Consider the following 13,194-nt stretch of genomic DNA (forward strand, 5'->3'; position numbering starts at 1 on the left):
CCAACTCCTTAGAGATTTGGACTGCCATCTCTCATTCCTCTTCCAGTTAATCTCCTTTTTAATACTCTCCCTGAAGTATACTATACTTCGCTCCAGCACAAATGTGGTTAGAAATTAGTCTGGACAGACCATGCATTTTGTCAACAGTAAAGGTCTTTGGTAACTTAAATCAAAAGGGTTTATCATGTTGTGAGCAGTCTATCCAATAATTGTCAATAATAATACACACAAAAAATTCAGCCTGCTGATGGTGCGAGATTAAAGGCAGACGATCGCTAAATTCATTGTGATAAATTGTCTGGGAACCAAAAATGTCTTCATTGTTTAAATGGAACCTTTGACCACAGTCTTCAGGATTCACCCCCTGGAGGCCTTGAATATCTGTACCAAATTTCATGACAAGCCATCCAACAGACTAGCCTGGAAATCCAGACCCAAATCTAGAAAGATTTAGGGTCTGGCTATGAGTAATGCAAATGGCCCAACTCGAGGGGCGGCACCAAGCATGCATTTGTAAATATCACTGCACGCAATTGGATAACACTACGACCAATCAGAACAATACACGGGGTGATGTATCCAGAGCGCTACTAGCGGAGCTAACTGGTAGATTAGACTAAATTGTACTCTAGCAAGAACTCTGGATTGCCAGGGTACCAACAGATGTAAACACTGCTGCAACTAACAATTATTTTTGTTGTTGATTAATCTGTTGATTCTTTTCTCAATTGATTGATTACTCGTTTGGTCTATAAAAAGTGAGAAAATGGTGAAAAAATGTTGTTGATTGGCGTTTCCTAGAGCCCAAGATAATGTGCTCAAATGTCTTGTTTTGTCAATGATGCAATGATTTTAGGCATACTGTCATGGAGGAGTAAATAAACCGGAAAATAATCCCATTTAAGAGGCTGGAATCAAAAAAAATATATATATACACAAATTGATTTATTGATTATCAAATTAGTTGTTGATTAATTAAATAGTTTGGTCGTCCACCAATCAGAAGATCTGTGGTTCTATCCCCGGCTCCTCCAGTCTGCATGTTGAAGTATCCTTGGGCAAGATACTGAGCCCCAAAATGCTCCTGATGGCTTTTCCATCGGTGTGTGACTAGCAGGTGGCACCATGTATGGTAGCCTCAGCCTCCAGTGTGGGGCTGTATGTGAATGGGTGAATGTGACATGTAATGTAAAAGCACTTTTAGTGGTCTGAAGACTAGAAAAGCACTATGCAAGTGTAGTCCATTTATCAATTACTAGTCAACACATTCCACTTTAATTCAAAGTTATCAACCTGATGGTGGCACAAGATCAAGGTCACAGTGAAGGGATCATAAGTTGGTAGGATTCATCCTCTGGGGACCTTGAATATCTGTGCAGCATCCGTCAAATGGTTGTTGAGATAATTACTCTAGCGTGGCCAATGAAAATACAAGTTCCAAAACAAAAGCCACGAGGACAGGAGCATCAGGAACATCCATTGTTTTGAAGATTGGACTTTTGACTCACAAAATTGACCTGCATATTTATAGCAGGTTTCTTAACCCTGACATCTTTCAAGGTCTGTCTCTTTGATATTATTGTAGGCTCCATTCTTAACACATCATCATGGAGTGTATAAGTATGATTTCCTGTGGTTTTGCCTTTGTATCTGAGTCAGCTTGTACATTGCAGTCAGAGCTGAGATGGTTGCGTAGAGTGCAGAGGTTGGGGTCTTTTGACGTTTGGTGTTGGTGGTTGTGGTTATTGTGTGAACTGTGTGAGATCTGAGGTCTTCTGAAGGAAGTCGCCACACATCCATCCACTCAGCAGTCTACACCTCTACGCATTTAATCCTTTATTCACAAGCAGTCAATCAATGGTACAAATATTCATAATCACTGTGATGCTCACAAGCGATCTCTGTGTGCCCGTGTTTACTTCTTCATCAATGTCGTCATTCACACAAACTGAGCTGTATGGGTCAAGGAAGTAGAAAGGCGTTTTAGTAGCATGGGTGGAACTGTACAGGGGTTCACTGCTCAGCGGTGATCTCCTGTGAGATTCATGTTTCAGCAAGTCTGCTTTAAATACTCTCTAAACAAATACCATGACCCCTTGATGGAGGTGATACAGTAACTTCTCAAAACATGTCCCTTTTTGTGTTCAGGATTTTGTTACAGCCTTGACTTCCTGCCCAGTTTATATGTTTGTATTAGAGCTTTCACAGTGAATTTATTGGAGAAATTTCAGCAGCTTAAACGAGGGGAAAATAGATGCTGGCTCTGAAATTTCCTGCAAGTTAGAAGAGTGTTTTTAAGAGGCCTATTTGTAGCCATTTCTTGTTATTGTTATGGCGACCCAGCTCGTCTGTGCCTGTGGTTATTTGGGCCCAGAGATAAGAGCAGGGGAATAGCATTTAAGCTGTCATGCACACATAATTTGCTTTCCCGAAATCATTTATTCATGACTTGGAAAGGCCAGCTATTCACCTACCTCCTTACCCACCTCATTGTGCTGTCACTGTTATTGATGACACAACTGTATTGTGTCTGCATGCTAATTCTCTAACCATGTTTTGTAAAAGCCTCTGTGCCCTTATTGTCCCCCAGTGGATTCTTAACTTTTAAAAGTTGCGCCTGACAGGAGCATCATCCAAAAGCCTTCATGTTATTTGGTCATAATGTTTTAATGCATGTAGCAGACAAATACATTCTATTTAAAATGATGATTAGAATATATTATATCATTTTGCTGCTGTGGAATACTGGTTGCAACAGTGGTATCTGATAGTAAGTAAGGGTTTTCTCAACTCTATTTGTCTTTCTTCATTACAGGGAAGATCCTGTTTAGGAGAAGCCATATCAGGGATGTGGCCATGAAAAGGCTAAGGCCCATCAATGAATACTGCAGGGTGAGTATACTGACCAGTACTTGAATTTTATGTCAAAATATCCTATTTATTGTAGTTAATGGAAGCTGCACTGAGGTAGAAAGCACAGTGGTCAGGGGAAAAGAAAACAAGTATCCCACCCACATTGTGTCAACTCTGTCGTGAACAGGAAAATGAAAAATAAACGTTCGTGCCCTCTGTTTATAAAGTATGAGCAGCAGCAGTCACAGTTTCTTTCATCTTATTTCAGGAGAGCTTATTTATAGTTTAAAAATGTCCTAGTGTGTAATTTTGTTACTCCATTGTCCCAAATGTGTAGCCCCTAACCTTCACCAGATATTCCAGTTGAAACTCATGGTTCTGTTCATTAAAGTTAAGCTCATAGCCACACTGCAAGACTTGCATAACAACCAGATTTATAGGATTACATTGTTCCAAGAACAGCTGTATGAATAATGCCATTGCCCTTGCTTTGAAAATTGGCACTGTGCGGCGTGCGCCATGCTAAACTCCCTGGAGCAAGCCTCTGTGACAGCAGGCATCCACCCTGCTGAGGTGTCCTAAAAGCTCCCCAGGTGCTCTGTAGCAGACTCTGACCTCCCTGCTAAAAAAGACAAACTAAAGGAGAATATCTCTCAAGGGATCAATAGTGGATGGGCAAAAATCTGTTTCTGAGTACCGAAATGTGAATAAGATGTCCTTGTACCTCCCACTTGTGCTGTAAACCTTCATGATCCCTCTGGACAAGATATTTATAAATGTACTTTATATGTTTATGCTGTTAAGTTGCTGTCAGTGACAGAAGAAAGACAGGATGGTCTTTTGTGGAGTACAGAAGTAGGTTGTAATGCGTTGGCGGTGTCTCTCTTATCATTTCAAACACTGCAGCTTTTTCTACCAGTTAAAACAGAGATAATGTAAAAGCTGTGCACCATCCAACCCATTATATGGCTTTTTACCAGAGTGATTAATCACTCAACCCCAAGCAAGGAAAAAACCCAACTGTATATTTTCAGACTTCACTGTAGCATAACTGCAACCATAAAACTGCCAATAGCTAGCAACTAATTGCTCTAATTTGAGAAATGTAACCACAGCAACCTAAATGAAAACATGGTGATTGATGTTCAGCCTCTTAGTAACATGAAAAAGTTTCTTGCCCTTTAAATTAATTCAGAGTAGCAGTTTTAAAATAGACATTTTCTAAATTTGGTTTGCCAGCTGTTTATCTGCAGTGACCAAGGAGTGGGTCTGTTTTGCAGTCAGAGGTCATTATCTCTCATGATCATCTACAGAGGAAATATTTTCACCACAGCGTCCAATGATTTAGGTGTGAGGTAGTTCTCTGGTATTTGGAAATACCAGGGAGGAGGAGCAGTTGTTTTATCTCATGTTGTGGTGGTAACTATCAGCAGAAAGTTGTGCCAAAGGCAAAGAGCTTGCTGGTGCTGAGCTTGCTCCAGTCAGCACATCCACAGCCCATAGGTTGTGTTTTTCTTACATTTTACAGGCTTGCCTTAGGGCCTCTAAACCATACACACCTCCATCTGTCTCTCAGAGAGAGGAAATTTGAGGATGTTTTTACAAGTTAGTTCTGACTTAGCCCTTGCTCATGCCTTCTTGTATTTTCAACTGTATCATTTTAATATGGGATCACCTCTCTTCGATCCTTATGAAACCATCATTGTATACAGTAGTTTCTAAATTAGGTGCTGACAGGTAGGGCTTTTGTCACTTCTGAATAATAATAATAATTCACAAGGCCTTGTAATGAAGAGAAAAGTTTTGTTATGATCTGCATCGTCAAGGACTGAAGGGACTGGTGGATGTACAACTCTGCTCCACCAAATGTCGTCTGGGGTTAAAGGAATGTACAGCTGGTGTTGGCAACATCTTTAAACACTTAATGTGAAAATAAGTTTGGGGGAGGAATGGGTAGAGTTGTTGGTTCGTGTCTATGGGTGTGGATGTTTATGGGAATAGCACAGAAACTTTAACACCAGTGGTGTTGCTGTAGTTAAAGTTCTTATTGTGGAAATGTCTGACAAGTTTTATAGATTGCATTTACCTGCTGAGGATTGTGTAGTTGTGGAGTTGAACGGTACTTGATTGACACTCAGAGTCTGTGAGAATGTTACAGTAACTTCTGAAGCAAATCTGAACTTGACTGAAAGCACAGAAAACAGCATATGCATCCACCCCCGAATGCACCCATGTTGACAAGGTGAAACTTCATGTTTTTCTTGGGGAAGAGCTGAGTCAGCCTTTCTGTTGTACTGCTGAGGCTTTAAACTGACTCATATGGAAGTTCCCTGGTTGTAAAGTCTTATGTTTTTATTCAAGTCAGTAAACACAGTCGGAGAAAAGAAAGAAGGAAAGAAGAAAAACATGGAATCAGGGGTTGTTTGCATAAAGCAAGAGTAAGGCCGTTGAGCTGGGATGACTAGAAAGGTCACACAGCTTGATGAGATGCATCACATCAAAATGTATTTTGAGAAATAAAGCAATTTCAACTCAGCCCTCATTCGTCAGTAATCAAATGATATAAACAAATAATGTGTTTTGTAATTAAAAGCAATATGATTTTTGCATAAATAATACATCAAAATGCCCTTTATTCTTCTTTTGAGCGCAAATGCTCCAAACATTTAATAATAACGTATTCACAGACAGCCCTTTTTGATTTTCAAAAATGGACACATTTTCAAAGTGGATGATGTCCTTTTGAGATTTAACAAATGCAAACATGTAAAACTGTAAACCCTTGTTTGTCAAGACTGAGGATCCCCAGTTTCTCTACATGTGAAAAGTTGTTGTGCACAGACACTGTCACAATGTACAGTACCTTATCAGAGTGCACAAGTAGATCTCTCATTTCATTACCTATTTTTCCATGGAGAAAGAACAGACATGCGCACACACACAGGCACACACAATTACCTTAATGCTGCCTGCTGTAAAGAACACCCATAAAGTCCATTTGCTGTAATGTACCCTCAGTCTCCCTCCCGTCTCCTCCCCGGGGAGAATTGTAATGAGTGGACGGGCCACAGGCTGACACGAGGAGAGGAATAAATCCAAGGAGAAGATAGCCGGTTCAGGCCGCACTCTGACCTCAAGAACAGTGCAGCGTTCTGGGCTGTGGGACAAGAGATTGGGAGGGGTCCCCTGGAGGTCACCAGTAAAACTCTTAAATCAGCTGCTTAGTGTTGTTGCCTCAAGATGTGGTTGAAGCTACAGTAAAAAGGGAGACTCTGAGGTCATGTCGGTGCATAATAATTCAGCAGTATATTGTACTGTATGTTCTATGAGTCAACAAACATGTGAGCACACGCAGTATGACTTTGAGGCTAATGGAAAACACTAGTTATGCTTTGTCCATGGCAGTAGTCCCACTCCTTTCATTAAACTCAAGCTGTTGGCACGGACACATAGAAGAAGTATGATGAGGCAAATGTGGCACGTGGGACAAGGGCACCTTGGTCGGGTCTTTGGCTTTCATTCCATATCTGTCAGCTGTGACGTTATATCAGCATGTCAGAGAGTGCGAGAGGTAGACAGAGACTCTGCTCCCTTAAAGGACAGAACTGAAACACTTAGGAGTATTAAAATCAGAAGTACAGGCCAGCAGAGGAAGCCTGATGGATGGCATCGAGCTTCGCCTGCCAGCAAAAGGAGAAGGAGTGGCCTAGCTGCCTCGGCTGTGTGAGAGATAGTCACCACGGGGTCGTTGGCGGCAGTTATCCTGTCTTCTGGTTTGGGGTATCAAGCTGTTGAGGTGATTATCTGTTTCACTGCTGCCCTTTAGTGGTTTGGTTGAGTGAGAGTGAAAAAGTGGAAGAAGCAGACAAAATACAGGCTCAGGAAAGAACAAAAAAGAAAGAGCTAAAAACGGAGACTGTGCGATAACATGACCAGACGTGTGTGCAAGACAGAGATCACACCAATAAAGAGAAAGCTGAACGTGGCTGTTTGTCTTTCATCTCCAGCCCTCGTTGTCAGGGCTCATCTCTGTGCTGTTAGTGATCCTCCACAGAGGCATGAGATGAGGGAGGAAGGTAGGTGAGACGGATCAATGAACTGAGAACTGGAGAAGAAACATGTGGTGTGATTGAAAACACTGCAAAGAGACAACTGAAAATGGCTCCTTTTACTTTTTGTTGGTGCACTTTCATTCTGAAATCATTCAACCTTTTGCTCTTCATCTTAAAAGTGAACACCAGTGGGGACGATAACAATAAATATGAGAAACAAGAAATGGTGTTAGAAACAAGGGGGTACATGTGTCCGCCCAATTGCACAATATGTTCATCATTATTGCGGCTAATGTAAAATAGGCCACACCTATAAGAATGTGGCAGTCAAACACAGAGTGGCATATTAAAAAGCATGAAAAGTTTTTCGAGGTCATCGAAATATTTCATGTACCAAATGTGGAGAAGATTGGATAAAAATGTATGGGAGGGGTGCTGAAACAACAGTTCTTTGGGGAAAGAAAATCTAAATAGTGGAAAAATGTGTTGAGGCAGAAATGGCCGAGGCTTTTAAAGATGTGTTGCCTTGAAACCAGGAGGAGGAGGTGGAGAAGGAAGAACACAATTTTACTTAAACAAGGTAAGGAAGGGTAAAACTTTGTCCCCGAGGTACAATTTTAGATACAGACAGTAGTCATGGGTACAGAAAAACAGACAGACAGAGTCCAGTATCACACTGTCAGGGGTAACTCATGGACAGTTAGTGGTCACTGCTGGTTGAGATAAACGATAGCAAACAGGACAAAGGACGATCTGTAATGCTTTGTGCTGCCTACAGGGACGCAAAACATCTGCCCTGATGGAAGCAACTCAACATGGAGGGGACACTGAGAGTCAGAGACAATAGACCGAGCCTTAGAGGTGACCTTGTCTTAAAAGTAACACTGGTGATCTTACAGCACAACTTGACCACTTTTTCCAACTTGTTCTTGTTTTTAAGGCTCAGATTACCTCAAACCAACAGACGATGTTGAGAGAAAGAACAGACTCAATAAAAGCTGAATAGAACATTTTCACGATTGTCTTATCTACATCGAAACTGCTCAGCTTCCTTAAAAAGAATAGACGTTGGTTTGTCTTCTCACAGATGCTGTCAGTGTTCACATCAAAATTCAACTTGTCATCTGAGACAGTGCCCAAATATTTGTACTGCTGCACTGCTGCCACCCACTCCCCCCCGATCACACAAGCAAGGAGCAGGAAGGCAGGGCCTCCTCCGAAAATCAATAAACATCTCATCCGTCTTCAGACACATTAATGTGGAGGAAAGACTGGTCACAGCAATTAACAGATTCACCAGTACTGGGCCTTGATCATGTTCTCCAAGAAGAAGACTTACAATAACAGAGTCGTCAGCGTACTTAAGGACAAATCTTGATGCGTGATTGCTCTGACATTCATTTGTGTATAAACAAAATAAAAGAGGAGAAAGAACACAACCGTGAGGGGATTCAGTAGAAGAAAAACAGGTACTGCACAGTGTCCTGTTAACCCAGACCCTCTGAGACACACAACACACACAAGGCTAAAATCCAAATTAAATTAGATAAGTCTGTCAGTTTAAACATGTGGCTGAACACCATTAAAAGCAGAAGAGAAATCAATAAAGAGCAAACACGCATGATTCATATTTCCCTCCAAATGTCTCAGTACAAGATTTAACAAAGTAGCTGTAGCGTCCTCTACTCCCCTTGTTGCCCTCAATGCAAACTGTAAGGGGTCCAGCATGTCCTGTACACTATCAGAGTTCAGATTCAATCTTTGTGAGAGAAGAGCAAGAAAGGGAACAGTTTTTTAAATGGTTGCATGTGCTTTGAGAGTGTGAAGTGAGAGTGAAAGTCTGCTTACTAGTCAACTAGAAATACTGTTATCTGTAAACAAAGAGAAAACATATGTGACATAGCACATCGTCTCCCTGTGAAGTGAAGGAAAGACAGTTGTTGACTCTTAACTTTTACTCCTGTGAGAGAAGAATGTCCACCTGAGAGCCTGTGTCCTCATATGTGGACATCACATTTTGGGTTTGCTGCACCTAATACTTCTACTTAAGTTAGACCTGTTGTCCTTGCTCGTGGACATTTTTTGTGCCATCCAGTGGTATTAAGAGCACAATACATTAATAAAAAACAAGATGGCAGCCATCTCTGCCAAGTCAGTCTGCAGCCGATTCAGACACAAAGGTGGACAAGGTCCAAAACCTGATCACATTTTATGCCATGCAAATAGCGTCTCGGTGCTCATGTGCTATTTACAGGTATTTAAATTGGGTAATGTGCATAACTTTGGTGCAAATTTGGCCCATTTCTATGTAAATTAGCCTCATTGCATAAACAGTCCTATCCACAAAGATCAGCATTGATAGACACACCATTACAGGAATATTATTAGCATCTTCAGAGAGTTGGTGGTAACTGAAGCGCTCTGACAGACTGGGATACCTGAGATACAGTTTCTCCCTATCACATTTATATTCCTTGTCGGAAGTTTTAAGGAATGCCTCTGCACCTCATCGGTCAAACCTGTAGCTTGCGGAATGAAATTTATACTTTGCCATGAGGAAAGTTGTAATCAGACTCAAAAAAAGACAAATTGCACTCAGCTGTAAAACTTTCCACTGTAAAGTTATTAGCGTAGTGTCTTTTGAGAATCAGACCTTGAGACAGTGGGGTTGCAAGTGATCTGCAATTCGTAGTGCCTCAATCCATTCTTTGTGAATTCACCCCTGAGTGTAATAATTGCTCGCTCTGTGACTTTATGGAGGCCAGACACCCAGTGAACACTATATTTAACCTCCGGCTGACTTCTGTTAGAGCTCAAGTGATTGTATTTGTCACTTTATGTGATTACCTAAGTTTCCTGCTATCCTTTGTGCCTGCAGGCCCTCATTCAGCTGCCAGTCTACATCTCCCAGTGCGAGGAGGTCAGAGTGTTTTTTGAGACCAGACCTGAAGACCTCAACCCACCCAAGGAGTAAGTACCACAGATGGGCACACATACAGAAAAACACGCATATTTCCTCAGCTGTGGAGACCATCAGCAGTGCATACAATGGAAAACACCCGTCATTGTTACCCTGACTGATGTCATGTCATGTCACGTCCTGCCAGCATTTGCCCCCAGCCTGCCGCTAATGAGCATTCATTACATCCTCTAATGGATACGATTTCATACTGTTGCACTTCCTGTCAAATTTTGCAAGCAGAAACACATTTAATGGGTCCTTTTTTAAATGCTGAGTTAGCACTCTAGCATGTAGCTACAGCTCAGTCGAGCCACCGGGCTCCAGACAGCTGAGACTGCATGGTTACTCTGAAGGCGTGCAGACCTGCTCCGTTGTCTCTTGTAAATCTCACTCAACACATTAGCGTCATATCCAGCGCTGACAGTTACTATGTGCCAAAACTAAGACATCAGTGGGCAATGAATGCCAGCGTCCAACACACACAAGCACGTGTTGACACACACATAACTTCACACACAGGCCTTGGTTACAGATGTGTTGTTATTAAGGTTTGCAGCACCTTCGGGGCAGTGGAGGTCACGGGTGGCTGGTTTCATAGAGAGCATAATGTGGGGCTCACATTTTGACCCTGGAGATGGATTTTACACCAACTCCTGTCAACTGAGTTATTAGTTTTAACCTCTCTGTCATCACGTACTGATGCATGGCACCGGGCGTTGAGAAGTTGCCTCAGTCGGCAGGAAATTGAGTTGATAAGTCCGGTGATATATGCCGGGAGTGCATGTAGGGCCAGCAGTAAGCTAGTGCGTAAAGAGAGGGGGGTTTTCACTTTGCAGGACTTGAAATCTGGATCACTGAAGTAAGAGACTATCCCTGTGTCCCAGTCCCGTACAAACTTGATAGTATAAGACTGTACTGCTCTGATAATTTAAAGTTAACATAACTTTGACCTATTTTCAAGTTACTATAGGAACAATTAATGAACTTAATCATTACATGCTAGGACCAGCTGAGATGCTTCTGGAGCTGCTGCATCTGTATCCATTTGTGTTGTTTGCATTGTGGGACAATAGTGTGCATTAACACCACATTCAGAGTCTGGTACCTTCAGCATTAATGCTGCTGTTTCATACATACATCATTTATTCATTTGTTGGCATTACAGCTTTGTACTACATACTCAAAAGCAGGGTTAGAGGGTTACAGTAGCATCCACTGTGGACACAGTTACACATTTTTCACTCTTCAGTTATCGCAGAGTTTCTCTGGCACGACTTGGTTCAGGCAGCCGCAGTCTTGCACCTGCACGGAGCAGGTGCGTGTCTGTTTTATATACCAATTGTCCCCCACAGTCACCTTGACATTTAAACTCCATAAAACTGCTGAGACAGTGAAATTTCAAGCGTTCCCCCACTTTTGGATTCCTTTTTAATGAGTACTGTTACGCCTTTGACCCAAAACCTCAGTGTGTAGAATTGTTAAGATTATAAAATCTTTCTCAATTTCTGTTTTTTGTTGGTACAAATATGGAAAAATCCCTTTGACAATAATTCCAGTCCTTCATTCACTGTGCACCTGCTGTAGGTCGGCATGTCTTCTGTTGCCACTATGTTTCAATTCAACAGCAAGAATGTTCAAATTCTACGCTTTATGGCTTCACATTTTATTTTGAAACATTTTCTCCTGTAAAGTTTGGCGAATTACATCATGTAATGTAATTACTATTACATAGTTTGGAAAGCAGCTTAATATGTCTAATCATATTCTTGGCATTAAGCTAATGTCGATCAGGAGTGACTTACACTCAGCGAGCAGCTGGGGGTTCTTGCTCAAGGACAATTAACAGGACACATTGCTGTTATGAGGATTGAATGTGAGACGGGTGCTTGCACCAGCCTCTCATGTTGTCATCTATAATGTGGATGGATTTAATGTCACTTTGAAGTGTGCTGTCTGTAGCAGTCAGGTGGTTTACTGAGGTTGCTGTATTGCTCATGCCTGTATGTTATTAAAATTGTGTGAATGTGTCGCTCAAAGGAAATGCATCTCTGATCTCAACATTTTTATTAGTGAGACAGTCATAACCCTGTGTCACTCTCCTATAAAAAGAACTGTCTTATCTGTCTGTGATCAGTATGAAAGTACTTCCTACCATAGGCGGATTATGAGACAATAGGGCCCTGGGCACAGATATGGAAAAGCCCCCACCACCTCTCCTACACAGTGGCAGGACACAGACTTTGTGGTGGTTTTGCCTCTTTTGTTGTTGTTGTTTTGCATCTCTTTGTAGTTGCTATGTATTTTTTTGTGGTGTTGTGTGTCTCTGGGGTAAGGTTATGTCTTTGTTTGGTTACTCTGCCCTGTTTGTAGGTATTTTATGTCTGGTTGTGGTTCCTTTGCATGTCTTTGTGGTCATTTTGATTCTCTTCGTCATAGGTACATGTTACTTTGAGGTTTTTCAGGAGAAGGCCAGGGGCCCCCCTGACACTTTGGGCCCCTGGGCCTGTGCCTGGAAGGCCCGTCCAGTAACCCATCCATGCTTTCTACACTTGGGCATTTTGGAGAAAGATTTTAAGAAATCTATGTCATTAGTTTATTTATAGAAATGCTTGGATATTACCACAGATGTGAAAATACAGTGGTGGAACTGGGATGTGCATCTCCTCAAGTACTCTTCTTAACCACAGTTATGATGTGTTTGCACTTTACTGGCCCACTTCAATTTTATATTACCTCTTAACTACATTATATTAAAATGCCTGCTGTAGTTAATAGTAAATTTACAGATTGCACTTAAAAAACATCGATAATGAAAATTGATTGCACTTTATCATAGAGTAAATCTAAAGCAAGTTTTTAAAATAGTACAAATTTGCTTCGACTCAGTCAGCAATTAGCAAAGCTGCATATTCATGACTTCATCAGAAGTGGTACTCCAATTATATGAAACACAATAATCTAACACAGAGGCCTTTTTGCAGATAGGAATGGAATTTGTACTTAAAGAATGTGATGGAGTTGTCTTACATCATGGTTTGTACTATAGTAAATGATCTGATTTCTTCTCCCACCCCTGATATTATAAAACATTGCAAAGACAGTATTATTTGCACATCCAGTCAGTACACACAGCCAAGAAGAGTTGATGTTTGTGACCTCTTTTTCAAGGAAAACTTTTCCCTCTCTAGTAGCTGTCTACCAGTTGCATGATATAAATCAGATGAGGTTACCAAGGACACTTACCTCTTTCCTCCCCCGTACGAAACCCCAAGCATGTGTTGGAAGAGGCAGGGAAGAGGGTGAGCATTTGCCTAGGGTGGATGAAGA

General features: G+C 41.5%; 1 protein-coding gene across 3 annotated transcripts in view; it reads left to right on the forward strand.

Annotated features, from left to right (window-relative positions):
- sh3pxd2b (SH3 and PX domains 2B) overlaps positions 1–13,194 on the forward strand; it is a 51,708-nt gene that overhangs the window by 23,249 nt on the left and 15,265 nt on the right. For all 3 annotated transcript variants that reach the window (XM_049591719.1, XM_049591720.1, XM_049591721.1), the window contains exons 4-5: positions 2,816–2,892; positions 9,784–9,875. In XM_049591719.1, the coding sequence (XP_049447676.1) occupies positions 2,816–2,892; positions 9,784–9,875 (169 nt within the window). The remainder of the gene's footprint in view (positions 1–2,815; positions 2,893–9,783; positions 9,876–13,194) is intronic.

This window comes from Epinephelus fuscoguttatus, linkage group LG12 (assembly GCF_011397635.1).
Source record: "Epinephelus fuscoguttatus linkage group LG12, E.fuscoguttatus.final_Chr_v1".
Classification (NCBI taxonomy): domain Eukaryota; kingdom Metazoa; phylum Chordata; class Actinopteri; order Perciformes; family Serranidae; genus Epinephelus; species Epinephelus fuscoguttatus.